The sequence below is a fragment of the Chiloscyllium punctatum genome, chromosome 40 (genome assembly GCF_047496795.1).
Source record: "Chiloscyllium punctatum isolate Juve2018m chromosome 40, sChiPun1.3, whole genome shotgun sequence".
Lineage (NCBI taxonomy): Eukaryota > Metazoa > Chordata > Chondrichthyes > Orectolobiformes > Hemiscylliidae > Chiloscyllium > Chiloscyllium punctatum.
This window is the reverse complement of record NC_092778.1, coordinates 53,691,051-53,708,491: the sequence shown is the minus strand read 5'-3', so window position 1 is coordinate 53,708,491 and position 17,441 is coordinate 53,691,051. Positions and strand designations below refer to the sequence as shown.

General features: G+C 40.6%; 1 protein-coding gene across 2 annotated transcripts in view; it reads left to right on the top strand.

Annotated features, from left to right (window-relative positions):
* Nucleotides 1–6,854, top strand: part of LOC140464618 (RNA exonuclease 5-like) — a 47,432-nt gene extending 40,578 nt beyond the window's left edge. For both annotated transcript variants that reach the window (XM_072559921.1, XM_072559919.1), the window contains 4 exons: nucleotides 1,994–2,210; nucleotides 3,078–3,295; nucleotides 4,129–4,238; nucleotides 5,678–6,854. In XM_072559921.1, coding sequence (XP_072416022.1) covers nucleotides 1,994–2,210; nucleotides 3,078–3,295; nucleotides 4,129–4,238; nucleotides 5,678–5,732 — 600 coding nt within the window. In that variant the 3' untranslated portion in view covers nucleotides 5,733–6,854. The remainder of the gene's footprint in view (nucleotides 1–1,993; nucleotides 2,211–3,077; nucleotides 3,296–4,128; nucleotides 4,239–5,677) is intronic.
* Nucleotides 6,855–17,441: the final 10,587 nt, after the last annotated feature.

Genomic DNA, 17,441 nt, shown 5'->3' with positions numbered 1-17,441 from the left:
CATTTCTTGTTTTCTGCTTACCTCCCTTCTTGAATATAGAGGCTGTATTTACTACTTTCCAATCCAATGGAACCCTTCCCAAATCTGGGGAGTTTTGTAAAGTTAATACCAACATATCTACAAGTTCATCAGTCACCTTTTTTTAAGACCTTGGGATGAAGTCCATCAACCCAGAGACTTGTCAGCTTGTGGCTCCATCAGATCACTTCATTCATGATTATAATTTCACTCCGTTCCTCTCTCCCTTCTCTGTCCTGATTTATAGCTATCACTGGAATGCTATTTGTATCCTCTATATTGAAGACAGAAGCAAAATATTTTGTTTGTTTCACTTGCCATTTCTTTATTATCTGCTATTAATTCCCTATTCTTACTCTTAGGGGACAACTATTCACTTACCAGGTCGGTTCTTCTCATACTCTAATTGCTTCCTTCAGCTAACCTTTCAGTTATTCTCTGCTATTCTTTACATCTTGACCAATTCTCAGACCTGCTACTTAAATTTGCATAGTTGTGTACTTTTCCTATTAAGTTTGATGCTTTCCCTGTTTGATGTACCACATTTTTATATATTTGATCCCTTGTTCCATACTGTTTAGTTTAAAACCCTCTCTACTTCCCGAGTTCAGCAATTTGTAAAAAAAACTGACACCACCACAGTTCAGGTGTAGTTCATCTCCCACCTTCTCCAATACTGATGCCAGTGACCCATGAACCAGAACTTCTTCCACACCAGTCTTTGAGCTGTGCATTCATTGGTCAAATTTTATGTACCGTGTGCCTATAAGAACAGGAGAAGGCTTTCAGCCCCTCAAGCCTACTCTGCTATTCTATAAGAACATGGCTCTTCTGACACACCTCTCATCCATTTTCCTGCCAAATCCCCATAACTCTTCATTTGCCTACTGGTAATGAATTTATCTCAGCTTTAAATATACAGAAGGACTCTGACCACAGCCCTCTGTGGCAAGTAGTTCCAAAGATTCTCAACCCTCTGGAAGGCCTATATACACAGGTAGTTATACAGATATTATAACCTTTTGTGGTTCAGTTTCTTAATTTAGTGCATAGCTCTTCAAATATTCAATGCCAAACCTGTCTTTATTTTGCCTATGTTGTTGGTACCCTGCATGAACCTTGAAGGTGAATTTCTTTCTAGCCCTGAGTAGATTTCTTGAACCCTGACAGTGGGCAGCCATCACAGCCATGTGGATTCTCACACTTTGCTGCAGAGAATGGAGTCAATTCTCCCCACCACTACTACAGCTAGTCCTTTCCGGTTCCCCGATGTGTTGCAGGTCTGCAGTTTGGCCTTTAGTTTGTTAGATCTGAGCCAAAACTTAGTTCCAAAAATCTAGTGCAGATGTGTTTGCTCCCGATCACAGTGGTGTCCAGCTGCACCCACATGCTGCAACATTACCCTCCGTCGCTAATGAGTTTTAATTATTCACTTACTTATGCTGCTTGTTATATATTCTAACTTCACAACCAATCTGTGTGCTTTATTAAAGCTTAAGAATACAACAATTAATGACTTACCGGAGACTCACCAAATAACTAGCTCCCTTCTCTGTTGTAGAACCAATTCTAATCAGCCCTAATAAATCTGAAGAATCAATAAGTGCACTGGTGCAACAAAAAAAATCACTTTAGTGACTGAGCTTAACTTGAAGAAACTGATCAGGTTTACTATAACTTTATTTCTGAAAATGTGTTAGTGTTGCTAAGAACAGATTAATCTATGATCCTGATACAAAGCTTCATGTGCTTCTGATTAACTTGGACAGGTTTTACAGTTTTCTACTGTAAAATTATAACACTCCAGACTGGAATGTCAAAATTCATTTTCTGTGAAACTCTTACATGTGTCAGAGAGAGAGCCTTTCCTCCTACTTGTCTAAATTGTATCCATATCAAGGAGGTAGCCTGCTGGTCAGCTCTAGTGTTAGATAAAATTGCTAATAGAAACAGTATTTTTTTTCTAATTCTTCAGGTTCAAAGACCTACTAAAGAAAGCACACTGGATTGTGATCATGTCCTAAAGAAGCTGGAAAATGATGTCACAAACAGAGCGGTTATTTATGTATCAGGAATTGCACAGACCCTGACAAAGAATCGCCTCAATAAGAAATTCAGCAAATTTGGACATATTGAGGCTATTATTTACCCTGGTGATGATATTGGCGCAAAGCCGCAGGATTGCTTTATAAGTAAGTAAATCAATATCATAATTTGATAAAAGAAAATCTCAGATTATATACATTGAACATTTTCACTGTTGATTTTTCAAATTGGTAGAAAAGGCGTATTTTAGCTGTGCTTCATGTAGCAAATAAGTGTTGGAAGTTTTCTATAAAATTGAAGAAGTCATCGTGTATTTATTGGGGTTGCTTCGGTTTCCTTTTCACAAGACATTACCTGTTGAGAAGCTGTGGAAAAGCACTGGGGAGGGACAGCAAGCCTGTTCTGTTCTGCAGTTACAAATCCATAATTTTATCTCTCTGTCTGAAATTGATGTCACAGGGCATTTGCATTCAATACTGCGTCAGGATGGCTCATGCCCAATATTTTAATTTGGAAAATTTCCCATCTGAGGTATACTGAGAGCTCCCAAAGAAAATTGAGTTTGGTCTATTTCTTTCTTCAAAATGTCCTTATGGCTCTTCAAACTAGCTTTAGCAAGGACTTGGAACCAGGTTTGTGAAGTTCACTTGGAGTGGAAAACTGTGTAGAATAGAGAAATCAACACAAATAAACTTGATTTGTTCTATAACCTTCAAAGTTAAACTTTTTATAAACTGACTACTTGCATGGCTTTGAGATTTCATGGAAATTGGTAGGGTGATGGAAGAGACAAATCTTTAGGTTATAGAAATGAAAGCTTGAAATGAAGCTATATCTTCTTGAAATCCCAATTCTAATTCCAGACATATTTGTCGGATCCCTTTCAAAGCAGAAGTTGAGTGAGGGAACTGAAGGATTCAGATTTGTCTGGTGGATTTCTTGGAAAATTTTGCTTGACTTCATGACTTCAGTTGGAAATCGTGAATAGTAATTCTGTGCGATTTATTGTTTAGAATACGGAAGCTTGGAGAGTGCTCTAAAGGCCCAGGCAGCAATGAATGGACAAGAAGTGAGAAACCAAAAACTGAATGTAATAAGAGCTCTCACTCCCTACCACCTCCAATCCTGGGCTGCTCAAAAGTCTTACACCGCACTGAACCCGAGGACATCTGACCCTCTGCCATTCGACGGGCATTCTTTTGAGAAGAGAAAAGAAAAACTTTCTCAGTGTGTGAGTTTTTGTCATTAAACTATTTTCTGTTCTTTTATGTTATTTTTAAGCTACTTGACCGTGTTTGAAAGGGAAGGAGAGAAAGGAAGTTAAGAGCTAAAAAAGGAGAAAGAGAAATATATTAAGTATCATACAAATAACTGAAGCCTATATTTATCATTGACATTTTAATTTTAGAAGCAGAGCGGTTTAGGAATGATGTACCCAAACCTTCCACACAAAAAATTGCTGTTGCAAAGGTGGATTAAAAAGTGAATATCCATATTAGTACATGAAATGCTCAATGCTAACAGAACACTACAACTGGTCCATACAACTGGAAAAAGCTGTTAGTCATAGCCAGCTGTTAAATCAGATATTGAGACAATTGTAGCAAATGGTAAACAAAAACGTGAAAAAGCTGCAGATGCTGGAAATTGGAAACAAGACCAGAAATTGCTGGAAAAACTCAGTAGGTCTGGCAATATCTGTGGAGAGAAAGCAGAGTTAACAATTCGGGCCCAGTGACTCTTCTTCAGAAGATCTGAAGGAGCTGAAGACCTGCTGAGTTTTTCCAACAATTTCTGCTTTTGTAGCAAATGGTACCTTACACTGATAGCTGAAGTGCAAAATGTTCCTTTCAATCCTCCTGATTTGTTGAATTTAATATTAACAATAGATCGGAATCATAATATTAAACGTAAGAGCCACTAACTTACTCATAACACTGAATCAGTAGTCCAGGGCAGTGATCACAAGAGTTGGCTGTAGAATGATGATGGAATGAATGGGTAGAAGGCAGACAAACCTCACTCAGAATTAGCCATGCTAATAATGTACTTTGCATCAATTAGGAGCAAGAATTGAAAAGCATAATGAGTACAATAGATCGACGTACAGGGAGACTCTTCAGGGCATTACCCAACAACACACTGTGCATGGTCCTGCTGCCAGGAACAAACAGGTAAAATAATGCAGAAGTCTGTGTTTTAAAATTCATTAGAGGCCATGTGTGATGCCAACTGTGTGCAACGTTCACTCCCACAATCTTGGGCTTATGATGAACTCAGGCTACTTTGTAAAACCAGGATGTAGTCTTACATTCGGTAATGTGTTTGTATCAGTCAGAGATTTTCTTATTGTCTGAGTGAAATGTCTCATTTCATTGCTCTGATCAATAGAGATTAGGTAAGTATCAACCTTGTAAATTCTCTTACAGGTTACTTCATTATTCCTGATCAGTCAAAGCTGTGTCTAGCTTGTGTGATATGCAATATATATTTCATTGACTTGTTTACCTCCCCGGTATTGCTTTATTTTTAAATGAAATTTGAACAGCTTTCTCTCCATCATTTACTGCTGTCCCTTGATGATGGTTCAATGAGTGTTAGTGCTTCATGGAGTGATTTCATTCATATATGTGTCTTGGCAGCAAAGCCTGTCAAACTACTTAGCATGTGATGCGTCTCATATTTACCTTAATCCTCACACAATATTCCACATACACATATCGAGCGGAATATCGATCAGGTGAAAGAACCCTGGCTGAATTTTCCCTAACCCAGGGACACTGAGTAAGTTGCAGTGCCAACTTCACCCCTGGATGAAACCAGCTAGCTCAGAACACGTCCAGCCTGGGATTCGCCTAGTCTGGAGGATCAAGAGTGAACTGGTGAGAGAGCCAGAGAAACATACCCACTTTTGCCCACTTATGATCAAGTTATTTAGAAATAAAGACCAGCATTCTATTAGCGTTTTTAATTGTTTTACTTCTTCATTACATTTTAATAATAAGTGTATCTGAGGTACATCCCAAGTCCCTTTGGACCGTTCGTGTTTCTAGTTTTCTTTGTAAGGAAGAGTTTACCATGATGAACCGAAGAAGGGAGAATCCCTCCTATACATGGATAAAGAGAGAGGATTACCAAATCACTTTTATATTCATTATATTCAATAAGACTATTTTAAAATGTAATATTTAGTCAGCTGTGGCAGCACCTTAGTAATGTGCATGCCTACAATAGACCATTCTTAGTCTAAAAGAATGTAAATCTAATGTAAATACGGCCTTGGTCAGTTTTCATGTGGTCCAGATTTTGGACATAAAGCAGTGTTGTAGTTTCACCTGATTTATCGCACATTGATACCTTGGCAAACAAATTTACAGTTTTTGCAATCAGTGTACTCATTGTACCTGTAGAGGAAGTGCATTGGGTGCCAATATATCACATTGTGTATTACCCCTTTTTTTTGAATGGTCAGAGAAGAGTAGATTCAGGAATCATGTTGTTAAAAAGAGTTTCTTTTTAAAGAAGAGAGTTGGTAAAATTATAGAATTTTTTTTGAAACTCTGTACAGTTTTTTTAAATATGATTTCATTGAATGTTTGTTTTCTCTCTATAGTGCCCAATGCTCAGCGCCTGGCCTTTGTCTCCTTGAAATAAAGCAGGATCCTTAAACCAATTGTTCATTCTGGACTGGAGGTGTTTGTCTTCTGATGATACAGACTCTATGACTCTATAACTGACTTACTGAACCAATTAGCAAGTGAATATGGTTCCTGAACCACACTCCTTTTATGAATACTGCTGAACTTGGTCAACAGCAATAACTCAGCTAAGAAAGCTGCTCAATTTTTTAATTAAATTTTTTTAAAAGGAATGTTTCAAGTGTGAAAATGATGTCAGATGTGCACTATCGGTTAAGTTAATGCTATTGAATACTTCTGATTAGAGAGCAACAGCAGTGGGCCAGAGCCTAGGTCTTGCCAATTTTAGGTCAAGTTCAGCAGAAAATATTTCTCCAGACTGCCAACTTTGACTATTTGAGCAAGTCTCATTGCAAGGCTCTCCTGTCACTGCAGAGAGATTGCAAACATGTTCCAACAAGCATGAAACAACAGTTCTACTGCCAAAATTTCACTTACTTTTCCCAGCCATGCTTTTATGTTGGTATTTTTGTTTTTGAGTTCACAGTCTTGTTTCAAACTTTTAGGAGCAAGAGAACAGAAATATCTATTCAACCTTTGTTTCACCATTCAGTTAGATTATGGCTGATCAGCAATCTAACATCATAATTTCTAATCCGGTGCTTCATATCTATTTACATCTTTTGGTCAACAAAAGTATGTCAGTCTCCTTATTAAAACCATAAACAAGTTTGGCATCAATTGCCATTTGTGGTAGAGTTCCATGCATATGTGTATGTGTAACAGTATTTCCTAAGTTTGCTCCTGAAAGATCTGTGTTCATGCCCCTAGATTCTCAGCAAGTAGGGATAAGATAGCTAATGAGAAACTAATCCCTTTAATATCTTGAAAATGTTGCCAAACCACCTGTAAATCTCCTAATTCCAGGGAATACATGTTTATTTAAGATGGCCATGTAATTTAATCTTTAGAATCTTAAATATTATTCGAACAAACCTATGAAGTGCTCTCCTCAAGCTCTCTACGTCCTCCTTTTTGTGGTACTCTAGGCTATGTTTGTTCAGAATTTTATATAGCTGGAATCATGTCTTTTGCCCACTTATGGTCAAGTTATTTAGAAATAAAGACCAGCATTCTGGTTAGCGTTCTTAATTGTTTTACTTCTTCATTACTTTTTAATAATAAGTGTATCTGAGATACATCCCAAGTCCCTTTGGACCGTTCGTGTTTCTAGTTTTCTTTTCATTGTTTACAAAGTGCCTTGTTCTATCCCTTTTTATTCCAAAGTAGTTGACCTCATATTTGTCTACACTAAAATCCATTTGGCACAGTTTTGCCCATTCATTTAATCTGTCAATAGATTGTAACATGTTGTAATTTTATGCTTCCATTTATAATGTTTGCACTGTATTGTCAGGAAGCTTAAATGTGTAACTTTTTAACCCATCACCTGAGTCTTTAATAAATAGTTCAGGCGCCAATACATTTCCTTGCAGACACCACAAGTCACATCCTGCTAATTAGCATATCTAACCAGTTTTCCTAATCTGTCTTCTGATCTCGTAACCTAGTCAATAATTTGCCTTCAATTCTGTGAGCTAGTCGTTTAGGAGGAATTTTATGAAGTCCATGTAAATAATATCCATAAACATTCCTTGTCCCCAGCTTTAGGTTCCTCTAAAAAATTAAATACAGTTCATTCGGAATGACCTCCTTTTTATAAAACCCATGCTGGTTATTTCCGATTAGCTGAACATTTTCAAGGCATTAACTGCTGTATAAATCTCAGCAATTTCCTGATGACAGTGGCTAGCATTGATCACCTATTGTACAACAGTATAAACCCAGTATTTAAAATGCCATTTATTTATATGAATGTTGTGTTTTGAGAAACTGAAGAGAATTCCTAGAGGCTTGGCACTCCAACCACAACGCCATAAACAAGCACACAGATCGAGACACTATCTATCAACTCCTCAGAAAACGAACCGGAAATGACATCACCACACACCCCAGGAACCCCATCCAGGACAAACATATAAATAGAAAGCAGGAGACACAGCTTCGCTTCACTTGGAGGTCGCCACTGATGATGTTACTTAGCCAGGTAATGAAATGTCTGGATATCAAACCTACAGCTCAGTGAGCAAACCTACACCCTAAACCTCAACCTGAGCTACAAACCTTATTTAGAATGTTTGGGTCCACATCAAATCAGAAAAGTGAAGTACCTCTGACTGCAGATGACTGCAAAAACAATGACTGCAGATGCTGGAAACCCAGATTCTGGATTAGTGGTGCTGGAAGAGCACAGCAGTTCAGGCAGCATCCAAGGAGCTTCGAAATCGACGTTTCGGGCAAAAACCCCTCATCAGGAATAAAGGCAGTGGGCCTGAAGCGTGGAAAAATAAGCTAGAGGACGGTGGGGGATGGGGAGAAAGTAGCATAGAGTGCAATGGGTGAGTGGGGGAGAGGATGAAGGTGATAGGTCAGGGAGCAGAAGGTGGAGTGGATAGGTGGAAATGGAGATAGGCAGGTAGGAAAAGTCCGGACAAGTCATGGGGACAGTGCTGAGCTAGACGTTTGGAACTAGGGTGAGGTGGGGGAAGGGGAAGTGAGGAAACTGTTGAAGTCCACATTGATGCCCTGGGGTTGAAGTGTTCCGAGGCGGAAGATGAGGCGTTCTTCCTCCAGGCGTCTGGTGGTGAGGGAGCGGCGGTGAAGGAGGTCCAGGACCTCCATGTCCTCGGCAGAGTGGGAGGGGGAGTTGAAATGTTGGTCTACGGGGCGGTTTGGTTGATTGGTGCGGGTGTCTCGGAGATGTTCCCTAAAGCGTTCTGCTAGGAGGCGCCCGGTCTCCCCAATGTAGAGGAGACCGCATCGGGAGCAACGGATACAATAAATGATATTAGTCGATGTGCAGGTGAGGAAGGAAGTGTGGGCGCAGGTTTTACAGTTCCTGCGGTGGCAGGGAAAAGTGCCAGGATGGGTTGTAGGGGAGCGTGGACCTGACCAGGTAGTCACGGAGGGAACGGTCTTTGCGGAAGGCGGAAAGGGGTGGGGAGGGAAATATATTCCTGGTGGTGGGGTCTGTTTGGAGGTGGTGGAAATATCAGCGGATGATTTGGTTTATGCGAAGGTTGGTAGGGTGGAAGGTGAGCACCAGGGGCGTTCTGTCCTTGTTACGGTTGGAGGGGTGGGGTCTGAGGGTGGAGGTGCGGGATGTGGACGAGATGCGTTGGAGGGCATCTTTAACCACGTGGGAAGGGAAATTGTGGTCTCTAAAGAAGGAGGCCATCTGGCATGTTCTGTGGTGGAACTGGTCCTCCTGGGAGCAGATCTGGCAGAGGCAGAGGAATTGGGAATACGGGATGGCATTTTTGCAAGAGGTAGGTTGGGAAGAGGTGTAATCCAGGCAGCTGTGGGAGTTGGTGGGTTTGTAAAAAATGTCAGTGTCAAGTCGGTTGTCATTAATGGAGATGGAGAAGTCCAGGAAGGGGAGGGAGGTGTCAGAGATGGTCCAGATAAATTTAAGGTCAGGGTGGAATGTGTTCCACCCGACCACCTTTCACCCTACCAACCTTCGCCATAAACCGTGACTACCTGGTCAGGTCCACGCCCCCCTACAACCCACCCTCCCATCCTGGCACTTTCCCCTGCCACCGCAGGAACTGTAAAACCTGCGCCCACTCTTCCTCCCTCACCTCTATCCAAGGCCCGAAAGGAGCCTTCCACATCCATCAAAGTTTTACTTGCACATCCATTAATATAATTTATTGTATCCGTTGCTCCCGATGCGGTCTCCTCTACATTGGGGAGACTGGACGCCTCCTAGCAGAACGCTTTAGGGAACATCTCCGGGACACCTGCACCAATCAACCACACCGCCCCTTGGCCCAACATTTCAACTCCCCTTCCCACTCTGCCGAGGACATGGAAGTCCTGGACCTCCTTCACCACCGCTCCCTCACCACCAGACGCCTGGAGGAAGAACGCCTCATCTTCCGCCTCGGAACATTTCAACCCCAGGGCATCAATGTGGACTTCAACAGTTTCCTCATTTCCCCTTCCCCACCTCACCCTAGTTCCAAACTTCCAGCTCATCACTGTCCCCATGACTTGTCCAGACTTGTCCTACCTGCCTATCTCCTTTTCCACCTATCCACTCCACCCTCTCCTCCCTGACCTATCCCCTCCCCCATTCACCCATTGTACTCTATGCTACTTTCTCCCCATCCCCCACCCTCCTCTAGCTTATCTCTCCATGCTTCAGGCCCATTGCCTTTATTGCTGATGAAGGGCTTTTGCCCGAAACGTCGATTTCGAAGCTCCTTGGATGCTGCCTGAACTGCTGTGCTCTTCCAGCACCACTAATCCAGAACCATGTCGATGGTGGACAGACCTCATGGAGTCAGGAGTTATTCGGCTCAGAATTTCCAGTCTTGGAATTCTAATATTCACAACTCTGGTCTTGGAGTAGGATAAAATGCCAGCACAACATTGAGGGCCGAAGGACCTGTTCTGTGCTATACTGTTCTATGTTCTAACTAGATGTGGTTGTGCTTTCTGGCATTAGCTTGATCTATTTGTGATCGATGGCTTTGGTCTTCGAAACATGTTTCTGCTGTGAGAATGTATGCAGTCTTTTGTCGTGGCTTCACCAGGCTAATGACCCACAGTATCTTTTGGACTTCTACATCTGTTTTAATCTCTGCTACTTAATATGCTGGTGGCGCCAAATGATGTGACAAGGGGAAGCACCATTATTGAGAAAATAGGAATTGGTCCTCACAAAAGGTTTGCAGCAGTCATTTCTACTGCAATGGACAGTTACATCTGCAATAGATTGGGGGAGAATCAGGTGAAGTAGGTAACTTCCACATATGACACTTACTGCAAATGTAGCATTATCTATTTCAGAAGTTAGCCAACTTGTTCTTGATGGACGTTGTACTCTGACTGGGGTCTCCATTCTGTGTCCTTGTTACCTTCGGTGCTTCCTTCAAGTGGTGTTCAGACTGGAAGGATATATCAACTTAAAGAGGGTGGTGAGTGATCATTGTGGGAAGCTGCTACGCCCACATTTGAACTGAGTCCACGAAACTTCATGAGGTCTATATTAAGGGCTTCCAAGGTTACTGACAATATGCCATAGTGCTCTCTGAATCTCTCCTGCCAATGGATTGAGAATGGTCGCAGAGGAGTCTGATAGGTATGAGTCCCTGAGTAATGATTGTCAGACGTGGAAAGATGAGGTAAGGAGTAGGCCATTCAGCGTTTTAAGCTTGTGCTGCCATGCAATAAGGTCAGGTTGATTTTGTTGTGGTCTCAACTCTAGTTTCCTGACTTGCCTACCCCTTCCCCCACCCCCAAAATTCTTGAACTCGTTGTCTACTAAAAATTCAAACTCAGTTTTGAATAAATCAATGACCCAGCCACTGTTTTCTAGGGAAGAGAATTCCACATACCAACAGACCTCCAAGGAAGACAAAAAATGTCTTCTCATATCCATCTTTAAAAGTAGGCCACTTATTTTTAAATTGGGTCACCCTAGTTCTAGTGTCCACACAAGAGGATATAATTTCCAATACCCAGCCTGTCAGATTCCCTTGGAGTCTTATAAGTTTTATTAGACTTGCCCTTCTTTCCTCTGGATATTTTTTAGTCAACCTGTTCAGGGATATTATGAAACGCTTCTGGAGCAGGTGAGATTTGAACGCAGGTCTTCTGGCCCAGAGATAGGGAAATTACTACTGTACCACAGAACCCTCTTCCCCCTCATTCTTCTAAACTCCAAACATTTATAAGCCCGCCCTATCTTCATATAATGGGCCCTTCATCCCAGGCTGTCGACTGGCCTGTGAGCTAATTCCTACAATGGCATTGGCTTGGGGATGTCAGTGAGGAAGACTTTGTAGGCTTGCTTATACGTTGCCTTCTTCATGTCCTAATAAAACACCACTTCACAACTGAGTAGTCCGTCTAGTGATACTTGCTCCAGACAAAAGATCACTGGATTATATGGACCAAACACCAATCAAAACAAGTAATGGCTGCTGTCTGCCTGGAATTAGAAACATACAGTTTAATGAAGGGTTCACACAGTCCAAACTATCCCCACTTCAGCCCAGCAATCAATCCAAGCACCACGAAAGGCAAGATTATAAACTGTTTGCACCACTTCTATGTAATTCCTTTCCTTGCTCAAATTCTCTGGCTTAAACAATCTTCAGAAACTAAAACTAAACCAACTGTCTCAATCCTTTGACCCAGGTAAAAACAATGACTGCAGATGCTGGAAACCAGATTCTGGATTAGTGGTGCTGGAAGAGCACAGCAGTTCAGGTAGCATCCGAGGAGCAGTAAAATCAACGTTTCGGGCAAAAGCCCTGATGAAGGGCTTTTGCCCGAAACGTCGATTTTACTGCTCCTTGAATGCTGCCTGAACTGCTGTGCTCTTCCAGCACCACTAATCCAGAATCCTTTGACCCAGCCTACTCCCAGTGACAGCAGCTGTGTTGAGAAATTTAGATTTTTTTAATGCATTCCTCCCATGAGCACCATGCAATCAAAGTATAACTTCATGGGGAATAACAAAAGGCATTTCAAACAGTCAAAAACTTTGCCAAATACAATTGAGGAACTTGCTTTATTTTTACAGAATTTTGAACTTAGAATGTTACAGTGCAGTACCCTTCGGCCCTCGATGTTGCACCAACCTGTGAAATTAATCTGATGCCCATCCAACCTACACCGTTTCATTATTATCCACATGTATGTCCAATGCCCATTAAAATGCCCTTAATGTCGGTGAGCCTACTACTGTTGCAGGCAGGCCATTCCATGCTCCTTCCACTCTCTGAGCTTGTGTTGACTCTTCAGAAACAAAAGAAAAGCAAGACTTTTCTAACTCTCTTAATGTATGAACTCAAACTAAAAGCAGTTCAATAGCTTATTACTTCAATCTTAGCAACTACGTTAAGTAGACTGTACAGGAAAACCAAGTGAGGTGAAAGCAAGAGAGGATCCTCACAGCTCGTACCTGCTTGAACATCAATCATCACCTGTGTGAGCAACAGGCATTGGGAAAGGGTTCTCTATTGGGGGGGAGGAAATACATTTCTAAAAACACTGGACATGATTCAAGACAAAAACAAATCACAATAGCTTTTGTCAGTAAAACAAAACTATATTTCTTGTAATGCACTTTTTAACAAGAAAAGTGAAAAGAAAGAACTTCTGATTAACTAAAATGCAATTTAACTATACCCCTTCAGAAATCTCAATCATGTGCAATCAAGATCAAGACAGACAAAAGACAGTTGAATACATATACTTTAGGCAGAAAACATATGTAGACAATAAACATAATTCCAAAGATCATGAAGTCCAACCACAAGGTGGAAAATTATTTTCTTTCGATCCTTGTGAACTTAAAGTCATATGATACAGAAGAGGCCCTTTGGCCCATCGTGTCTGTAATATACTACTTGCACTACTCTCACTTTCCTGCACAAGGCCTATAGCCCTGAATGTTATAAGACTTCAAGGTCATTTGAATACCTTTTTAAGGTTGTGGTGCTTCCCACCTCAACTACCCTCCCAAACAGTGTATTCCAGACCCCCACCACCCTCTGGGTGAAAAAATATTTCCTCAGATCCTCTCAAAACCTCCTGACTTCGACTTTAAAATTTTGCCCCCTAAGTTAGCAATGATGACACGCTGTTACCTGCTCGGTGATGGTCATTTTTGATTTGATAATGAACCTAGACCTTTTCATTTTTCTTTCTTTTTTCTGTCTCCTTCCCCCTCCCCCCCCCCAACAAGAAGAAGAGGGGCTCCAAAAGTTTCTCCTCTACCCTAGTACTTTTTGTTAACTTTCTGCAGCTGAACAAATCAGAGGGCTGTTATCAGGCAGAATTTCCTTTAACTCAAGATTCTTGGTGCCATTCAGTCTCAAATTCTCCCCCTCGTGGATTAATGCACTAATTTTGTTTTACATAGCTGAAAAATATATACAGCATAAATTTTGTTTTACACAGCTGAAAAACATATACAGCATGAATTTTGTTTTAAAGTTGTAAATTTCTCCTGGTATTTCAAGTATAACAGTCCAACTTCTATTTTGATTAATGTAAAACAAAGAATTGTGGATTCTGGAAATCTGAAATAAAAACAGAAATTGCTGGTGAATCTCAGCGGGTCTGGCAATGTCTGTGGGAAGAAACCAGAGTTAATGTTTCAAGTCTGGTGAATAAACATTTTGATAAAGAGTTCTGCTTTTGTTCAGTTTTGACTTACAGTTCCAAACAAAGTAAATAATATGATCTCTCAAACCTTATTTTGTATCCTCACATAGATCTGCCTACCCAAATGTATCATTTCACACGTGATAAGTTTTATCTACCTAATGTACACCTGTCTGTTCTTGAAGTTTATCACGATCATTTTCAAAATTCACTACACTATGCTTTGTTGCAGACAGGAGAGCGATGGTAAAGATGGTTTCTCTTTATTCCAAAGAAAATATTCAAACATATTCTCTTGAATGAGTGAAGACATCTGTTTTAAAATAAAGGTCTGTTTTAACTCCCTGAGTGCTATACCTGTTGAGAATTGGCAAATGATGGGTTTTCCTGTAGGTTTTTCAAAAAATGTTTGTGATTCAACATCTGAGGGTATTTGTAACTATACCCATTTGCACGTTCATACAAGAACATACATTCACTCAAGGAATGATTGTAATTGCAAGGGGCAGCATGCACTTAGATTTTTAATGTTCAAACATTCTCTGTCACAACTTTTTTCCCCCCCAGTGGGAAGTCTTGAAACATTCCAGTTGTAATTCCTTATTTTGGTACACTAAAGACTAGTCTGGAGGTTTATAAAGATATATTCAGCATGGTTTATTGCTTGCAGAAGCACCTTAGTTTTGTTGCACTTCACTCAAGATGCAATGCCTTGGAGCAGAACTCTGGTGCAGTTCCTCAAACGATGAAGGCCAACCCAATGTCTCTACCTACCAATAGTTCTTAGGCAGGGTCTTGTTCCATCACTTGTCTGGATTTTTCTCCTCTTTCTGCCGTCAAGCATTTGGCTTATTAAATGTCCTTATAAAAGATCTCATTTCTCTCACGTGACCAGATTTCTGCTGTCCATTGTCCTCCCAAATGGTTTCTGGCAACTAGGCCATTATCAAACAATGGGGTCCAAGTTCCACACATTCTCATGCCGTCGGATTTCAGTTCCAAAGCTGATAAGCCTCCAAGCGCTATTGTGAAAACAATGCATTTAATTATTTGGAGAAGGGCAACTATTAACTGCAGGAATAGTATGTTGTGTTTTAAGGACTTCTCAAAGATAAGTACATGAAAGTTTATTTGCATTTTAATGACGTGGCCAAACATGTGCTTTGACAGCAAAGGTCACTTAACCTCTCGACTCCATTTTGATTTTTGTAAGTAATTTAAAATGTCCATTTCTATTGTATATTCTATAAGTCCATATTACATGAATATAGACAATAGGAGCAGGAGTTAGCCACCCATTCTTCCGATATAATTGAACCCTATTCAATGTAATCACGAATGATCATCCAAATCAGTACCGTGTTCCCCCTTTCTGACCAAACCCTTTGATCCATTTAGCCCTTAAATCTATATCTAACTCCTTCTTGAAAACATTCAATGCGTTGGCCTCAGGCGCTGTCTGTAGCAGAGAATTCCACAGGCTCGTCACTGCCTGGGTGAAGACATTTCTCCTCATCTCTTTCCTAAATGGCCAACAGCATATGCCTTACACGGGTGGTCAGGAACGTCCTTCCTGTGTTTACCCCTGTCTAGACCTGTTAAAATTTTATACGATTCTATGAGAGCCCACCGCATTCTTCTAAACTCCATTGAATACAGTTTTGACCAATCCAGTCTTTTCATATATCAGTCACGATAATTTCCAAGTTTTCAGTCATCTGCAAATTTTAAACTTGTGCCTGGAACACGCAGGTGTAAGTCATTAACATGTATCCAGGAAAGCAGTGATCTTAATACCTAAATATCTCTCTAAAGGTTGAGAAAAATAATTCTGAATATCCTATTACATCATAACTTGTATCATCATCTTGTATTCCAAGAGCTTCAATTTTACTGGCAAGTCTGTTGCATGACACTTTTATGGAATGCAGTTTGAAAATCTACTTATCATCTCACTCACATCAACTCTTCTGTGACCAATGACATTTTCAACCCTTCATTAAATATAACTTGCCTTTAGTAAACCTGTGCTGAATTCCTTAATTAATCTGCAGGTAGCTGAACGACTATTCATTTTGTCTTCGATTTGTCATTTAGATAGAATGCGTATGATCCCAGACCAGACCACAACTTGATGTTATGATCTAATACGAGATCACTAAGTTATGTTGCAATCTGGTTTGGGATCAGACGCCTTTATGTTCAAAGTAGGCAAAGGTGAGATCCAGGGGACTTACCAAAAGAATAAAACCACAAGATTCCACAGTTTCAATCAAATAACAATAATTTATCACACAGGTTAGAACCTCAGTATAATCTTCAATACATTTACAATTTATTTCTAACACCACGAATCAATGTGGTATGGCAAGTGTGACTAGTTTGGTTTGTGAACATCATCGGTGTGGACTAGTTGGACCGAAGAGTCTGTTTCCATACTGCATGACTCGTTGACTCTAAATGTGGATTTAATAAGGGTAATATGCTGTGATGATTCACCCCACAGCACATATAAAGTGAATATAAAAAGTACTCCATGACGCTAATTTGACAAAGGGAAATTGTCACCAAGCCCCGGCCAATATTGCTCCCTAATTCAGCATCACAAATAAAGAAAATTGTCTGGACATCACATAACTGTGAGAGCTTGCTGCCACGTTTTCTACACTTCAAAATACTGCATGAGGCTGAAGAGTGGTTTGGGATATCCCATGGTTGTGAACTGGGCACTTTATATGTGCAAGATTTTATTTTTCTTAGGGAAGGCTGCACTGCCGGAGGCATCACTTTTTTCTGATGAAGCATTAAATTGAGATCCCCTCTGAAATGAATTTAAAACATTTCACTGCATTATTTTGGCTAACCTCAAAAGAGTTCCACTGAGTCGCTCAACCAAATAAACTAAAATAGGTAATCTGGTTGCTGTCCCATTGCTGTTTGTGGTAGCTTGCTATGTGCAAATTGGTTATCGGTGAACCTTCAGCAACAGTGATCTTTCAAAAAGTATTTCATTGGCTACAAAGCGTTTTGAGGTATTCCAAAGTCATAAAGACACCATATAAATTCAAGTTAAAATCAAGTCTCGCTGCATTTACTAATTAATTTTATGTTTTGACAGTGTGGGAACATTTGAGATGTCTCCAAGGCAAATGGTGGGATGCTGTAAGACACGAATAAATAAGCAAATAGATGGAGTGAATAAACTATTACTGTCTCACTGATAGTGGCTTTGGTCGCTGGATTTACAGTGAATGTGAGACACAGGCCACGTTAAGCCTGTTCCTGTGCCAATAGGAGACCTGAAGCCTCAGTTGCTCCACTGATCAGCAGCGACCATGACCAGCCTGTACTTCTACATCAAGGTTGCAGGCTTCGTTGCAATTCTGCGACGCATGCTCATTACAATCAGTAAATCAAATTGAAATCCACAAATTGCAACAAGCTTTGGTCTCTGAAGAGAAGTCATTCGATCCACTTTTTTGTAGCGCA